Source organism: Triturus cristatus, chromosome 11 (genome assembly GCF_964204655.1).
Source record: "Triturus cristatus chromosome 11, aTriCri1.1, whole genome shotgun sequence".
Lineage (NCBI taxonomy): Eukaryota > Metazoa > Chordata > Amphibia > Caudata > Salamandridae > Triturus > Triturus cristatus.
Window position 1 is genome coordinate 733237513 of NC_140594.1, and position 18692 is coordinate 733256204.

The 18692-nt window shown below is 42.5% G+C and overlaps 1 protein-coding gene across 5 annotated transcripts in view; it reads left to right on the forward strand.

The window, feature by feature from the left end:
- Positions 1-2584, forward strand: part of RHBDD1 (rhomboid domain containing 1) — a 411942-nt gene extending 409358 nt beyond the window's left edge. For all 5 annotated transcript variants that reach the window (XM_085634376.1, XM_085634377.1, XM_085634379.1 and 2 more), the window contains one exon: positions 541-2584. In XM_085634376.1, coding sequence (XP_085490502.1) covers positions 541-647 — 107 coding nt within the window. In that variant the 3' untranslated portion in view covers positions 648-2584. The remainder of the gene's footprint in view (positions 1-540) is intronic.
- The last annotated feature ends 16108 nt before the right edge of the window (positions 2585-18692 follow it).

Sequence of the window (18692 nt, forward strand, 5' to 3'; positions counted from 1 at the left end):
TAACAGTCTCCTACCGTTTCGAGCCCAACTGCAATCCACCCCCGCATCCTGCACTCCATTGGTAATCCTCCTCCAGGTGTGGGCAAGTCCACTACGGGCAAAGCAGGTGCATATAGCAGACAGTGCAGCGACTTCCTACGCTTGGGATCTGTTTGCCTGTTGTTTTTGCATTTCAAACTTGGCCAAAATCAAAATCTTCTGTCTTAAAAATACACTTTGTAACATGGTCACATTTAATGGCAGTACTTACAAGGAATACCACTGTTGTTTTCTGATTCCTTTTTAGTAGAAGCTGACCCTATCCCTCCTATATAAAGAAACACATTTGGTTAACTTTGTTGCTGAACCAGGCAGACAAAATGCTTATGTTTAAAGTAATTAATTAAACAAATCATTCACTGTAGGAATGAATAAGCCTCCTTTTACAGGGTTATGAAGCTTACCATCTGCATTTTGAAAGTAAATTGTTAATTTTGAAATATGATATTAACAATGATATGTTTGGGCTGTTCTTAAAATATTGTTTATTTTAATTTACAGTTGGGCCCAGACATGAGAGACCCCCGTCTGAGTTTTATCAGCCGCTAGATCCATCATCACCAGAGGAAACGAGAAGGCGAAGACTTCAAAGATTTGAGCGACAGTGACTTGCCAAAGTTTATAATTAACTGCAAAGGTCTTCATTGTAGCCAGTTTGGTGGAAGCGTTATTATTTCAGGGAAATATTGTTCACCTGTACCAAGTAGCTTAAGTGCCAAATTGTGCCAGTCTACCTTCTGATATCAGAAGCCTGTTCTTTCCAGAATTGTTCGTTTTCATTAACATGAGAGAGTTGGCTTGGGTGATATCGCAAATACATTATGCCAACATCAACTTGTAATATCATTCTGATCAACAGAGGTGTGTCACCTTTTCAAGGATGTTATTGGTCAATTGAAATATCATAAACAGTGCCCATAAAATTGAGATTTGAGCTTCTCAACAGATAACAAAAAGCACATGAGGACAGATTATGAGTAACACAGTGAATGGGGGGACGAAATTACCATGGTCACAATCACTTATTCCTCTCCAGCTCAATACTATTTTGAGTTCCTGGGCCCAGGATAGGCATCAACCTGCACAGACCAATATTACCTGACCATTTATTACACATGGTGTGCTAATACCAGGCCTTTTTTGGCAAAGGAATTTGTCCTGTTTTAAGCAGGAGAAATTCTTGTACAGAAAGAGAGGAGACACCAGTGTGCATGTCAGCATCTGGTGTACTGATGATCACGCAGGGCGGTGTACCCGAGGTATCGGTCCTTATATGGTGTAAAATCATAAGTGGCCTCAGTAACACATGGATACCAGTCTGAAGAAGAATTTCATTTGGTACAGACGAATTCTAGCAACTGCTGTTATCACAGATTGTAAACTAAATTCATGACCAGGTAAAAAAAAAAAAGATATACGAGGTTGGAAGGGAATAAATCACACAAAAAACACTATCACATGGGCTCATCCATTCATTAGGGTTTTCTACGCATCCGAAAATATTCCCATTCATTGGTCTGCACTTATTAAATGCCAACGTATTTAAGATCTTTATTTACTGATATTTTATATGTGAATGCTTTTATATGCACAGATTGGCGAGCTACTCTTGGATGTGAAAAGAAACTTGAAACTTTGATACTTCTCATATTTTCAAATTCTATTTTTATAAAAACTAGCCTTAAATTTGTTGTGCTTATTATTCATCGAAAGTAATCGTAGTAGGTCCCATTTCAATTTTTTTTGTACTCCCAAAGCTTTGACACTGAAACAGCACTAGTATACTAGTTTTTTCACTTGATTATGTTGACGAAGTACAATTACCGAGTCTAAATTAGCACTTGGCACCCGTGCATGGATCAAGGGAAACATATGCATTGTATGAGACTTTAATGTGTGAACTCCCTGTACTGCTCCCTGTCTTCAGATTCTTTTTGCCCCCTGTTTCTACAGGGTCACTGTTCGGGATTTCCTCTATCAGAGTACTGCTGCTTCTCTCTGATTGAGAACCGCAAGGGCCACTTTCAATCATTTGAATACCTGTATAGTTTGGTATAGAGAAAGCACACCAGTAGGTCTTGGGAAACTGCACAGTATTGGCTAAATGCATTAGTGCAGTAGTAATGCACGCAGGTCTGTAAATGATGAGCAAATTTGTGAACTGTGTTTGCAACTATTGGCAAATCCAAATGTTTCAGTTTGAAAACATCTAGTTCGTTTTGTGGTGTTCACTTTTGGCATTTATGGTGGCAGATGTCTGGGTGCACTGGATCTCAGCCCATACATTTTAAAAAGAGGAACAGCTGTATGTTTTTAAAAAAAAAAGAATTTTTAAAGAAGTAAAACATTTCGTGAAGCTTTCCGGCACGCTGACTCCCTTCTATCCTTTCATGGCGTCATTTAGGGAATAATAACACTGCTAGTTTTGTTCTGCTTGCAAAAGCAACATTTGGTGGCGCACACTGAGATTTCACAGAGTATAAAGGGATCCATGTTCCCCTATCTCTTTTGATTTAATATCTTAATAAAAATATATTAAAACTTCCATATTTTTGTATTTGTTACGTCATGACTGTGCTTACTCAGCGTCACAGGCTGCTTGTCAGCAGGTTACTACTTGCTCTGGTTTACCAATACGGAAAGCCGCGCGTGTGAATCTCAAGTAGGTTAAGTCTCGTATTTTTTCATCTCACTCTTCCCCCACCTTCATCAGTAGATCAATTACCCCTTGTGCAGGAAAATGGTTTAAAAAATGGCTGATTTCAGATGCGTATGTTGCTCCATGCGTTTCAGTTGTCAATAGTGCCATGAAGTCTGCATGTGCACGTACACTTAAGGAAATAACTTTTTTTAAACTCATTTTTTGTGATGGATGATTTTATTACAGCTATTGGACTCATAGTTTTCCTAATATATTTTGCAGATACACTTCACTGTAAAACCATTGCTTTCAGGGCAAAGTGACTATTCAGAATATTAAGGAAAGAAACAAAAAGCATCACAGGACTCAGAGATGGGAAGGAGTTCTACGTAGCTACTCTGTAGTAACACTGATGGCTTCATGGAAGGAAAGAGCCACGTTTCAAAACACAGCCAATATCAATTTAGCATGAGAGAAAACACGTACATTAGGTTGTTATATTTATCTTCAGGTGAAATCAAACAAATCTAGCTCTTGATTGTTTCTTTTTATAGAAGAAAATAACTGAATAGACACTACTTGGAAATTTTATTTTAAAAAAATAGAGAATCCCAGATGATTTAAATATCTCACTAACATTCTAAAAGTTTGGCAGTTGCAATTAGAAAACCTGAAATGTAATTTTTGTTGCTGAAAACAATTTAAGCAATTTAAGCAAAACGTTAAATTTGACAAATTGATGAAATATTCTGTGTCTGTCCATGTCAAATGAAACATAAAGACATTTTTATGCTAGAATAAATAAACAGATCTGTAACTTATGTATACTAGTAAACCAGTGTCGGCCCGTGAATGGAGTGCCGCGGGGCGGGGAGGGGCAGGGTGGGGGGTAGTAAACTCTGGCTCACAGCCAACCGGCGTAATGTAAACAAATAAATAAATAGAAACGAATTTCATTGCACACTCTGAAACGCATTTTGCGTTTCTGCATGCGCAACAAAATTTGTTTTATTTATTTATTTGTTTACATTATTCCGGTCGGCCATGAGCCGGAGTTTACTACCCCCCACCCTGCCCCTCCCAGCCCCACCGCCCCGCGGCACTCCCTCCAAGGGGCCACTACTGTAGTAAACTCATATAAACATGTAAGGAACAAATCAGCACTAATAACTCAGTCTGATCCTAATTGGCTGTGAGTCACCAACCAAGAGAGCCCTGGACACAAAATTGCCAAATTTATTTCTCAAAGTATTTGATGCTAAAATCAAAACGATAAATTACAAAGCGTCTATGCTCAGTAACTCTGTAACTAGCATTGCACTTGAAATAGCAGGCTCGTCCAGACCATGTATTAGCTACATCTGAAGAATAAAGTAATTTCACAACAAAACTTACTTGACTGTTGCATTCATTCCCACACTGGGTATGTAATGTGAGAGGGGCATGGGAGACAAAGAAGATTCAGATACGATTCTTGAACTATTACATCAACATTATAAATAACTTCTAGAAAAGAACAGTACAGTGTGGAGCTGGGACTGTTTTGTTAGGAAATTTAATGGTACTGAGAAAATTTAAAAATAGTTTTCAAATAAAAATTCACAGTTGACCGCTCTGGGACATTTACTTGCATATATAATACCTACTAACAATTGCACAGAAGATTTTATAACACTCTTAGCAGTCTTAAATTTGTTTTCTAACGTACCAGTTACACTATTTTTTTTTTTTTCAGTTTATTGACAATATTTATAAAAACTAGTTCTAGCAATAACACCTGTGAGAAGCACTGTCTAAATATTAAACCGTTTCACATTATAAAAATCATGTTAAAGAATCAAACTAATACACAGAGCATTACTCTTTTTATGAACTGTAAAACAATAATGGGCATTTCTTTGTGGAGACTTGCAATGTGGTCTTCCAGAATAAAATTTGATACAATTATTAATTTAAATTAAAATAATTGTATTAATTGTAGACTTTTTTTTAAATGAACATTGAATGCACAAATCTCCATAAAAATGTTAAAAATAAAGTTCATAAACTTGGTTTTATAGTACATTTAGTAATACTACGATAGTCCCACTAAAGTACTACAAAATATTATTCACAAACCTACAAGTGTAAATCCTCACCTCCACCACTCCTAACTTTTCTATGGGGAGAGCCTCACATTAAGCTCATTACTTAAGGGCCTATTACAATCTCAGCCGGAAAGCCTCCGACCTGAGGAAAGCCTCCGACCTCAGGTCGGAGGCCTTCCGATCGAGATCATCGGTTTTAATTCTGACTGCCTAAAGGCACATGGAACATCACGTGTAAATCCTTCAGATACTGAAGGAGGTTTTGTTTTATATATTCATTTCCCTGCCTTTGTTGGAGCAGGCAAACTCAAAAGTGAGTGAATGGATGAGTAACACATAAAGCTTGTGAGGGCAGCTCAACTTAAAGGGTGCAACAGGAAGGATTTCTTGCAGTAGCCTCAGTTACTGAGTGTGCGCTAATCTTAATGTATGGCCTGGTGGCACCACAAACAAAGGGAAGGACTCCAATCATGGTGCCCTCTATTCATGGTCCCCTCAGTGGGCAAACATTCTGCATACTCCCCTATACTGCTAGCAGCACCTTCCATCTTCCTGCAAGAGAGCACCAGGCATTTGTTCAGGTGAAGGAACATGAGCTCCACACTAACTGAGGGTGCAGGTGTGGTGCACTGGCTGGAGCTACAGGAACCCTTTGAGAGCAGTGCAACACACACTTTCCCACATGCATGGGTCTACTCACAGGTCTCCTTTTGGCTATCTCAATCTAATCCTGCAGTGGTGTCTTATGGTGTTGAAGCTCACCATCACCAGAATAAATTTCATTTTTATATGGCTTCAGCTCCTTCACTAAAATGTCTGTCAATACTACTTCCCATTTTGAATTTCTGTTACAGCATGCACACGTTTAAATCTGGGCATCTTTGTCCAACCTTCTTGCATTTGAAAGAAAGAAACAGTGACTTAGTGCTAGTTTGGCTTAGGTGTAAGAGTACTTTTATAAGAAAATTAACCTAGATAAACAAAATGGGAACTGGCTGTATAGTTGTTATTTACCATATTGCCTCATTTCTCTCACACCAGCGATTAGACATCTTAAAGAAGTATTGCAGGGCCAAAAAACGAAAAAAGATTCATCAGTCTTTTGACACTACCTTAGATAACAGTAAATACCACATTAAGAAAGATACTCATCCCCACCACAATTGCTGCTCCACATGGATAAGTACAATGGAGATTATTGAGAAGTCATTACATCTTCGAGTACAAATGTGTGTATTAAATGTTTTGGTGCTTTTATTGCACATAAATCGGTGGTATAAAACCCATGTGTTTTTTAAGGAACCTTGGAAAATATTTCACTGTTACATGTGAAATACAGATTTTGTCTACATAATGGTAGTCCCCAAACCACTGTGCAGAGGTTTTACATAGTCCAGGCTACTAGAATTATGCAGCTTGGAGGACCAAGGTTATCTTTATATTATGCAGCAAAAAACACGCATAAACTTGAAACAACAATTTTTGTGAAATCCTGCATATTTTGGAAATTATGTTGCAAATTCGGTAAATCCATAATTATACTGTAAAATCGGCTGCCACAGATTTGCATAAATCCACTGATCTCACCATTGCCTATTGTTTTATCAAGAATGTATTTTTGGTTGTGGTTAACAAAACTTCACCATTTTGATTCCAGTCAATGCCTTTTGTGAGCTGCACAATTAAATTAAACAGTAAAAAATACATAATGGGTACATTGTTGTTGCAATTTCAGGCTTTTGGTCACATTTGCAAACTACAGGGGGCCAAACACATCATCAGATTCCCTCAATGATAAGGTTGGACCAGACTACACAGTTAACTTTTATGCATGCTCTGTATGTACTTAACTTTAAACCATTGTGTATATGTAAATAGATAAACCTCAACCCTAAACAAAAGACAACTCAATTAGGTGCTACCCACGTATAACACATAAATATAAAAATAATTTGCATTCACTAGACAGCATGAGGAATGTGACCTCATGACTATGTTAAAAACATCAACAGAACATGAGTGTTCACAAAGAGTGGTAACATTAAATGTTTGAAGCTTTTTTTAAAGTTCTATTACATCAACTAAGGAATGAGATGTGGTCTAGTGGCTAAGCTGTCGATCTGAAGACCTTGATTTGACTCCAGCTTGGTACTGACTGAAAATTGTCTGGTTTGGGAAATCACTTGATCACAATGTGCCTAAAATTTAAATGTGTGAGATACTTGTGTAAGTGTGTGTATCAAAACGTTTTAAGCATCCGCAGAAGTCCTTCATTCATAAATTGCCATTTGACGGTCCTAAGTTATTTGGGAACAATTTGAACACTATGGTTCAGAGATCATCTGAGGAAAAGAAGATTCTAAAACCTTTCTAATCTGTCCAGAAGAAGAAGTCTTTCTTTCACAAGCAGAATTTCCAAAATACATTGACCTCTTAACATCCTTTTCATGGCCGGGGAGTTGCGTTCTGCAATGAATCCAGACTCCATAATCAACATCCCAGGGAGCTGGTCAGAAGTGCCTATCGTGAGGTTGGGGCCAGGCTTCAGTTTTTCCTGGATCAGTGGCTTCAGCTGATTTCAGACCAGTGTTTACTTTCAATCATCAGCAGGGGTTATCAGATTTCTTTTGGCAGAACTCCTCCAGTGGGACAGTTTCGGGCTACTCTGTTGTCAAAAGACCCTAAAAAATGAGATTCCATATTGTCTGAAACTGAACTCGGACAAGACGGAGGTCCTCATCCTCGGACCCACCCCCTCAGCCTGGGACGACTCCTGGTGGCCGGCCGCTTTGGGGACAGCACCGACACCCACCGACCTCGCACGCAACCTAGGATTCATCCTCGACTCCTCCCTCTCCATGTCCAAGCAGGTCAATGCCGTCTCCTCCTGCTACAATACCCCACGCACACTCCGCCGGATCTATAAGTGGATCCCGACCGAAACAAGAAGAACAGTGACACAGGCCCTCGTCAGCAGCAGACTGGACTACGGCAACGCTCTCTACGCAGGAATCCCAGCCAAACACCAACGGCGGCTACAACGCATCCAATACACCTCCGCCCGACTGATCGTCAATGCCCCCCGCCGCAGCCACATCACCCCCCTCCTGAGAGACCTGCACTGGCTCCCCATCGACAAGAGGATCACCTTCAAGCTCCTCACCCACATACATAAAGCACTCCACAATGCCTGACAAGCCTACCTGAACAGCAGACTCAGCTTCTACGCCCCCACCGGCAGCTCCACTCCGGCAGCCTCGCCCTCGCAGCTGTCCCCCACATCCAACGTACGACCGCCGGCGGCAGATCCTTCTCCTACCTTGCCGCCAAGACCTGGAATACCCTCCCAACCCACCTACGACAGACTCAAGACCTACTCGCCTTCAGAAGACTCCTCAAGACCTGGCTCTTCGAGCAGTAGCGGCATTCCCCCCCCCCCCCCAGCGCCTTGAGACCCTCACGGGTAAGTAGCACGCTTTACAAATACCCTGATTGATTGATTGTCAGGGATGGAGAAACTGCTCATCAAGACGGCGGTCATCAGAGTGCCACCTGCAGAGGAAGGATTAGGATTCTACTCCATTCTTTTTTTATTCCGCAAGCCAGATTGTTCCTTCCAGCCAATCTTGGATTTAGTGAATCTAAACAAGTTGGTGAAAGTAGAGCCCTTTCAAATTTACACTTTGCGGTCCATCATTCCTCTTATCTAGAAGGGCGATTTTTTGGCAACCCTGGATTTAGAGAACACCTATTTTCATATTCCTATCCATGCAGAAACCCAGAGGTTTCTGAGATTTGCGGTACACAACGGTCATTTCCATCTCCAAGTGTTACCATTCTGCCTGTCGACTGCTCCTTGAACTTTCACCTTGGTATTGGCTCTGGCTGTGGGTGTTTTGCAGCTTCGGGGGTTCAGAGTGATTCCATACCTTGATGATTGTTTAATCTGTGCTTCCTCTCTTCCTAAGGCTCTGATATCGGTGGAGGCAACAATTGCTGTACTTCAGCAGTTGGGATTCAGACTGAACTTTGCGAAATCACATCTGGTCCCTGTTAAGCGATTGCACTTTTCTGGAGCAATATGCGACACTCAGACGTGGGCATTTTTTCTGTTTTCTGCTCGGAGAGAGACTCTGCAAAGACTCTTGACGGTTCTCTTGTCACACCAGTCTGCTCCAGCCAGGAGTTGGTTGAGAGTCCAGGGATTGATGGCGTCCACCACTGCTGTTGTTCTTTAGGCTCGTCTACATCTCAAACCTTTCTTCAATCATTTGTTGTCCCATTGGCCTTTGTGTCTAAGGTTTCTTCACTGTTCCATTTGAAACAGGAGGTTATTCTTCCTGCATTTCCTAGTGATGTTGATGATCAGTTTCCCTCCTTTTTTAATGTTCAAAGGACTCTTCATATCTATTTACAGCACACTAAGGATTTTTGCCTTTCTCCTGCTTTGTTCATTTCTTTTGGTAGGGTAATTAAGAGGAACAGTTTTGTTTGCTACCTCAATGCTCAGTAGATGGGTGAGGCAGGTGATTTGTCAGTCCCTAAAAATCCTTGGGTGTAATTCCTCCGGTTCAGGTTCATGGGTGTTCTACCAGACCCGCTTACGCTTCATGGGCTTAGGCTGCAGGGGGGTCTGTACAGGAAATCTTTAGGGCTGCTACCTGGCAGTCCCATCACACTTTTATTAAGCACTATCACTTGGATGTGTTGCATGCCGCATTGATAATTTTGCTATTGGTGTTTTGAAGGGAACAGTGTTCTAAGTTTGATTTATTAAAGTCTGGTTTTCATACTGTATGTGTATCAAGCTTATCTCTTGTTTTGGGTTTGTGAAGTCCTCATACTGTAATGCCTGGGAGTTCCTATGAGAGAGTAATGAGCCATTACTTACTGATAATCTTCATTATCCTGATTAAGGCCCTCCTAGTCCCGGTCATGTCCTCTCCCTCCCCCCTCAGTTGTTTTGTCTCGTCTTGTTACTAGTTGTCAAGAATGCGGGTGGAAGGGACCTAAATTTAGTAAAAAATTTAAAAATACTAGCATGTTAGGGTGCCTGTCAGGAAGCTGGACTGCCTCATACTGTAATGACTGGGATGAGGAGGACCTTAATCTAGGTAATGAAGATTACCAGTAAGTAATGGCTCAATGATGTTTCTCGAGGAATTTAGAACAGCTTTTGCAACTTTAATCTGCTACAAAAGGAACTTGGAGATAAACTTAGGAATTAGCAAAATAGTGTGGCACTTAAGTCATAGCTGGAATCCAGCTACCCTGCTAGCCAGAGGCCAGTAAAATGTAGCAGTGATAGTAATGTTTTGACGGCAACCAATTAGCTTCACTGAAAAGAGTGGCAGATCTTTGTAACGACATAGGAGAAAAAAATGCAGCTGGCCTAAAAAAGCACTCGACCTAGTGTTACATACAGCCAAAGTATACAAATGATTTATTGATAATGAATCTTCAATTTTAATGATAACAGACCAGTGCCAGAAAAGCAACAATGGGAAAAGCAGTGAAGGGGTGAAGGAGGGGATCTTTGGATTAGGCAAGCAACGAGAGGTGAGAGTTAGCAAGCAGCAACATGAGGAGGTGGTTAGGGGGCCAGGACAAGCATCAAGAAACACGGCATAGGGATATCCTGCAAAACGATGCTCTCTGATGAAGTGGTACAGTTCGAATTTTTTTTAAGAAAGACCTCTGCAGGTTAGCGGACATTGGCCACCGGAGGCAGCACTTGGTCCAGGCTCCACCGCAGAATGACGGAAGCGAGGAGGAGGCACTAACTAGCAAAATACACAAGAGTTACGTGGGAGTCTTCAGGGGAGACAGCCAATAGTAAGTAAAGTGATGTAGGAGCCACGTGAGAGCCAGCCAATGGCAAGTAAAGGTAAGTAATGGGTGGGTTATAAGCCCTTTTTCAGGTTTTAAAAAAAATTAAATACAAGAGATTTCACAAGGGCAACGCAAGCGCTGTGCTGGTGAAACCTAAAAATGGCTATTTCACCAGTTATCAATGTAATTGTTTTCACTTTTGTTTTTTCTAAAGTGAATTAACCAGTTATATGTATTTAGTAAATATTTCCTTCAGTTAAAAAATACAAACATAATCCCTGTGTGTTACTGGTGGTAGGCAAAAAACCATGCGATGCTGCATTCATCTAATCTTGGATTATACCGGGATGTTGCCATAACCCAAGAAAGCCCTTTCAGATTGACTAAGCACCTGCACTTTACATAACATTATTGTGATGAACAGATATTTTTATTATTCTTTTTATACTTCTTTTATTCTATGTCTGTATTCTATGGAATGAACTTGCAGAAATTCGTATGCACACTTTTTAGACAAATGTTTTTAATGATAACTGTTTTTAATGCTTTGTAGTACAATATGATGCCTAAAACGGTGTGTCATCACATTTTTACTGACATTTTGTATTCAAAGATCGAATACATATTGTTTTTATTTTTTGTTTTCTTGTACAACTGTCGTACAATGCTTTTATGATACATGTTATCGAAATAAAGCTGTGGATTGGTTGGTTGATTGATTGACTGAAAATACAAACATATTTTTGATATAAAGCTATGATGTTCTTTTCTTAAAAGAAATATTATTTAACTTTCCAAACAATTCCATCAATTTTGTAAAATGAAGGTTTCTTTATATTATAGTTTATCATATCACATAATAGGTTTTATAATATTCAGTACAGAGAGATGATGTAATGTTCCATGGCACGTAGGTCAATCTGATGTAGTAACCAGAATGTATGGGTCACTAAAATGTAGTGAATTTGGTGTAGGAGGGGGGTGCAATCCTCCATCATTTTGTAAAATAAAGATTTACACCACATGGATAAGACCCTCCTTCATCAAGAGGAAGCCAAGGACCTGTCAGCCTAGATGCAGTATCTGATCAAAAATCTACCTCTGAGTTGAAAATGCAATAGCTCAAGACTTGGGGAATGTATTACTTTATATTGACAGCAAGACTATGTAACAATCTGTGTGCCTGCATCAGGAACAATCTTGACCACAAAGCCTTTCTTGCGGCTTTGAAGACACATGGTTGTATCTACATGTGAGTTACCCTTTTGCCAAGCTCTCAGAGAAGCAACCCTCAAACGTGCATCAGCCTTAGATCTGCTAAAGGATGACTCTTAACCAATCAATATTAATCAATACGCAATCCCACCCCACCTAGTTGTGCTTGCTCCTCCATGGTGTGTGCAGATGGTTGGCCCCCATGCACAGCACTTACCTACATACACAATTGCAAACTTTATCTCTATATAAAATATATACCACCTCTGCACCCCTCAAACAATGACTAACCAACTTCAAACTGCTTGACTGTACTAACAATCGTTGCCTTAAGTATCTCTACACCACATTCTTTTATATGCACCTTCTGCATTATTGTGCTACATGCCCCCCGCAATATGATTAAAGCTTGTCTCTAAAAATCACTCGAAGTAGACCTTCTACTCTACATGTCAGTCATGCCAACCACCACCCTCTAAATCCAGGCATGCAGGCACCTGCATGGCCCCAATAGTGATGCAGCAGTACTTTGGGTCGCCATAAGTATTGTGCTATAAAAGTATATATCACATAGGTGGTGAGTTTCCCTGCATTTGTAAGGATCAACATAATTGTTGTATTCTTGTATTGATGTCTACACACTAGCATTAATATCTGTGTCTCTGTACCAAATTCTAGATGGAATTCATTGTAGTTTTGAAATGACTCTCACCCACTACAACTCTTAGTGACATGGTTAATTATTGAGTCCCTACTCACATAATACCTGTATCTGGGCAGGCTATACATTGACCATCAAGGGAGCTCTTATTTTGGAGAGAGGAGGGACTAAGAATAGAATCTTGGGAATAACCCATTGCCCCCTGTTAAATTATTCAGGGGTCCACTGGCAAGATTAAAAACATGTTTGATGCTCTTGGAGTGGGTTTGTTACTCCTGCATCTAGAGGTCTACATGTTTTAGCCAAATCATCTGCCCTAAGTGTCATATAGCTTTCTTCAGGACCAATCATAGATCCCTATTTGATGTGCTTGGGTATATTTTAACAATGTTGATACACCATTAGTTTAGAGGATTATAACTGTGAAATTCACAAGGTAATCATATAAGCCATCCTGAAATTTCCCAGCTTGTTTTCTGTGGGTAAAAGGACAGCATAATATCATTCGCAGCATAATCAATTATGTGCCGCAAGCCACACTGAACACTGCATAGATCTAGATCAGAGGCGGCTGGTGATATTTGAAAGTGGTGAAGTGTAAAAGTGAACAAGCTTAATGGACAAACGTGGGGTCCAGAGCAGGTTAAAAAAAGATTTGCAAATAGTGCATTTTCAAGAAAATTAATTTAGCAATAAAGCAAGGCTTATAAAGTAGCGGGAACGTATAGTCTTGAAATATTAAACACATTAAAAACTGCACCATATCTTACTGCATTAATATGTTCGAAAGTTACTGTAATGAGCAGATTGTACAGCGCGACAACTTCAGTCCTTTAAAGTGTGTGCTTGCCCAGTCTCTTGCACCATATGTGGCATCAACTTTAGAAGAAAATGCTCTAACCAGGCACCTACAGCTGCTGGTTGCAATCAGTCATATAGAAGTATGTGCAGACCTGTATTTAAGCATGATGAAAAAACTGGGGGCTCTCTAAAGGGGAACATTTCAAATACATTTCTGTGATTTCCATGGTGTGCCACTCGACCGGTATTTTGGTTGCTCTCTAAGATGTAACTGCATCCAGATATAATAGCACAACATCTAACATACATCTAAAACCTGCCAGTACAATTGGCTTTGTCAGTGGTTGTTAGCTGTTTAACTTAAACGAGTAACAACAATGATTTGTTATAAATAATTAACATTGGAAATGTTTAAATTCTGAAATTGTGAGTCTGTGAAGTTCAAGTTCAAAGAGACTTTATTCGGATACCGTCATATCCATAAAAGCACAACAAACATAACAATTTAAAAATGCACAAATAGGGAATCGCAATAAAATCCATTGGTAATATACATAAGTACACATAATAGAAATATATCAAGTTTATACAAAAGTCATGTGCAGACAGCATATGCTCTCAGGTATTGGACATCATCTGGCTGTGAATTAAATAGTATTGAGGTCCCTGGAAGGAGTTTAGTGCACTTTATGTTAGCTATGTATGCCCTTTTTCTCTGCAAATCTCGTCCATCTGCACATCTTTAACAGCCTCATTCCTCTTCAGCACTCTCTTTTCACTCTCCCTCAAAATGCATTTCCTCGTATCTCATTCACTTCACCACCCCAAACATACACTAAACTCACTCACATTTAAGGAGTTTATTTCACTTTGCCTTTGCCTTATACATATTTTGACATCTGCTTACCCCCTTCACACACATTTACACATAATTTCAATTGCAACTGGAATACAGGACCATTGTTCTGTGCGCTCTGTAGAGACGCCAACCCACTCACAGGCAATTTTGCTTTGACTTCAGCCTCAGTGCCAGAGCTCTCAATCAAAGCCCCTTATAAATACCTGGGATGGCTCAAAGTATGCAAAATGCAAGAGTAATAAGATGCAAGAAGAAAAGTCAGGAACACAACATGATGAAATAATTAACTCTCTTGGAGAACGCAAGAATAAGTAAAATGTGAAATAAGAGAGGAACTAACTCACTGACATGCATTCCCGTAACATTTTTAACATTAATTGTTTGTAAATAAATCCATGTTTTTGGCTTTAATTTTAAAGGTATGAAGATAGGGCCAGTTTTAACACCATCCAGAAGATAACTGTCTTTACAATAAAGCACATATTTCACCCTTTTCTCTTGATATTTGGATCAACTTCGCACGGGAATAAATACCCTGCTCGCTTTTTGGATCAATTTCACGTGGGACAAATAGAGCAGCTCCACTTCTAATGGTGCCAGCGAACTGCAGCCAGGGCCTGGGGTGTCAAAGTGGGGGAGATTAGAGTGACCAGGGGTCTCAACACAATATACATAACATAAAATTAGCATTATAACATTTACCATTACAGAGGACAAGGCACCAAATCACACGCAGGTTTCTATCCACTCTTATGTGGGAAAGGGTTGGGTCTGTGCCTGCGAATGACAGACGGCTGCCCTCACGCAGGGATGGAGACTCCGACGCCTAAAGCCATGAAGCTGAAAGCATCACTGGCCTACAGTGGATTCTACCATAGACTACAAAGGCAATAAAGGGCTTTAGAGCGGTAAGCCCTTCGTCGTGGGTAACAGTGTAGAAAGTTGATTTACTCCCTGGCTTCCATCTCATGCTTCAGAGCGAGGCGGGGCAGACAGCCTGGGACAGACAGCCCAGACTTAAATACATTGATTTGTTTAGAGATACGATCGCATCTCTAAATAAATTGAACAACTGAATATTTGTGTAGGAATTTCAGTGAGGCAGCCCCAGAACCCTATTGGTGACACCGCCGCTAGTCTAGAACATTATGTAAAGTAAACAAACATTTATACCCCATTCTAAATCTCACAACCTTTTACTGCCATTGCTGTAATACTCCAAAGCGCCATGGTTGCCCATATTGTTTGTTTATACATAGACATAGGATGTATACTTCATGGTATCAAATTAATCATAGCATTGTACCGACTTGATGCCCAAGTCAAATTTAATGTCACTTTTAACAAAAGGTAACTTTTAGAAAGTTGTCACTCTGTTGCCCAGATTATCTGGTGTCCTTTCACAGCTGCTGGCCACTAGATGGCCTTGTGCCCTCCTGGGGAGTAGTGTGAAGGACTCCCAGACTTAGGCACCATAGAGGCCTGCTGCAGGAGGACGTGTTACCTCCCCCACAGAGAAAGCCACACAGTGTGTTGGCCCTGAAGGAGACCTTCAAAGGAGAAGCTGCCTTTGATGGACAAATGGCCATCACACTCGAAAAGGGTGGCCCCTTTGTTCAGGTAGACGGGATGGTGACTGGAACAGAGGGGGGAAACCAGTTGTCAAGCCGTTTTTTCTGTGAGCATGTAGCTCACAGGTAGCCACATGTCTAGGGTAGGCTGTCAAACTCCTAACAACTGAGGAAGGATTTGTACATCTTGAAAGTGGGCAGAATAGTGCACTCTACGATTCCTAGATGCCTCACAGAGCCGGAAATCATCAAAAGGCAGGAGTGATCCTAGTAGCCCATAGTGATGGCATCATCCCCCCCAGGGCCCTTTCTGTGAATAAATCTGGCACCCTGAACCTCAGATCACATCTGGGCTGGAAAAAGGACTGAAGAAGGACTGACCTGCTGGCCCCTGGAACTGGCAAGAGAGGCTGCACCAACTGCTGGACTGCGCCTGCTACTCCTTGGGCTATTAAAGAGAGGACTGTTAGAAAAGTCACTCCAGAGCCCCATACCAAAAAAATGAACTCCAAGGCTACGTTGGCTGACCCCCTGTTTCAGCACCAGGGCCACAAAAGCTGACGTAGCCCCTCCTGGCTAGTCAGTATTCAGCCGCAAGGAATTGCTGCTAACTGCCGGCATACAGCCAAGAACGACTTCACTCAGGACTCAGAAGTTGCAGCCATGTCTATCAGACTCAGTGGAGCCATCAGAGTGTGAATCAGTTGCAAAAGATGGACACTAGCCATCGTCAAAGAAAAACCCTGCACCTACTGTGACTGAAGATTGGTAGCCCAGCTGCTGCTGGGCTTCTACTGGCTCAAATAGGACTTCGAGGGACCCCGGCTCCTGTGGCCAAAGTCATCCCACCTGACCCGTGAACCAAGTAATAACCCCAGGAAACCCCGCAATTTACCACACAGCATCCAGACCATCTTTCAGCATCCGTATCCTCTGCATCAGGACCACTCAATTGAAGTCTATGGCAGTTTTAATGTTAAGTGTGTAACTGGACTTGAGACTGATTTGGTGACTAGGTAACTGTCCAAATACTTCTTATTGGTCTCTCTGCCAGAATTAGCCGCCCAGTCCAGACCGGAGTAGCCAAACACAACTGTTCAAACTTTTCAAAAGTTTACAAACTTGATGGTTACCAATGCTTGTTTGCCCTTTGGACTAAAAATCCAACATTTACGTTTTACTTCAAAAATCCATTCTTCGGAAACCTCCAGTGGATTATGCTCATCTTGGGGTCTAAAAGCTCAAAAATGCTGCATAGGAAAAAGACCTTTAGCAATCGATTCCGTTTTTCAGGCAAAAACGTGCACGCATTGCATTGCTTTGAAGGCAACGGGTGCACGTTTGGAGATTCCTTGCAGGAGCGGGCTTTGAAACCATGTGTTTGTAATTAACATATGGTTCCTGCTCGCTCCTGCAAGGGAAACAGGCGCAGGCCCCCTCCTCTCTTCCCTCCCCCTGCTGCCTCCTCCTCTCCTCGCACGCTTGTTTAGTGCTGTGGTGAATCCCAGCTGTTTGGAAGCCGTCCACAGTCGCATGCAACTCCTCGGAAGCGTGAATACAATCGGGCCTCGGCCCACGCAGACGGTATCTTTTTGGTTTGTTTTTGCCTTTTCCTCCCAGACTCCCTGATAGATGGAAACACTTGCTTAGAGCTCTTCCTGGCATCCAGTCCAAATACTTAAAGCATGAAATAATAGTGTAATGTTATGCCTGTTTCCACGCGGAAGTGAACGCCGGAGCAGCGTTTGTGTACTTTCTGTGTTGTGAGAGAGAGAGATTAGTCGTTTATTTGTGCCTGTTTTGTTGTAATTTCATTTTCCCCGTGTTTGCTTTCCTTCCTTGTTGTCCGCCTACCTCGCCGCCCTCCGCCCTCCCTTCCCGCCACCGCCGCTTGTCCCCGCCCCTTTTTGTCTTCTGTAACCCTCCCCGCTCCCGCCTCCCTGCTGCTCCGCCCACCCGCGCACTTCGCCTTAAATGGCGACCGTGCGAACGCGCAGCGGCCATGCGCAGCGGGTGCGCCGAAGGCGCGCCAAAGGCAAGCCCGTCTGCGCCCGTCCGCGACCGGATCGCGTCCAGCGCCAGGACCCCTGGTCCTCGAAGACCCCGACCTACCCGCCTGACGTACTCCGCCGCCACCCTCATCGCTCTCAACACCGGCCGACTCCCAGAATGCCACCAAGCCACACCACGACGCACCCACGGACCTTTCAGCTGCCACGCCTGCAAGTTCTCCTGCATCCAGACCAGCCCCGCACCAGCACCCGCCAAGTCGAACACCAGCAGCACCCACCTCAAGTGCATCCTGCTCAACACCCGCTCCGTCCACAGACACGCCATCGAACTCTGGAACCTCCTAGACGCCACAGCCCCTGACGTTGCCTTCCTCACGGAGACCTGGATGAACGCCTCTTCAGCTCCCGACATCGCCATCGCTATCCCAGAGGGCTACAAGATCGTCCGGAGGGACCGAAACGCCAACCAGATGGGAGGAGGCATCGCCATCATCCACAGGAACACCATCCGTCTCACGACCAGCACCGACAACACCCTGACCAGCGCCGAACACCTGCATTTCCAGATCCACACCAACCCGAACACCACCCTCAGAGGCACCCTGATCTACCGACCCCCTGGACCACGCACGCAATTCAGCGAGGACATCGCCGACTTCGTCAGCCCGCATGCCCTCCCCTCCGCTGACTACATCCTCCTGGGAGACCTCAACTTCCATCTGGAGAACAACAACGACCACAACACCAGCACCCTGCTCGACAACCTGGCCAACCTGGGACTCAAGCAACTGGTGTCCACCCCCACCCACCTCGCCGGACACACACTCGACGCCGTCTTCTCATCCAGCACAGACATCGACTTCAGCCACGCCACAGAGCTTCAATGGACGGACCACAGCTGCGTCCACTTCACCTTCAAGAGAACGACGACCCACCATCACCAGCAACAGGCCGCCCGCAGAAGCTGGAACAAG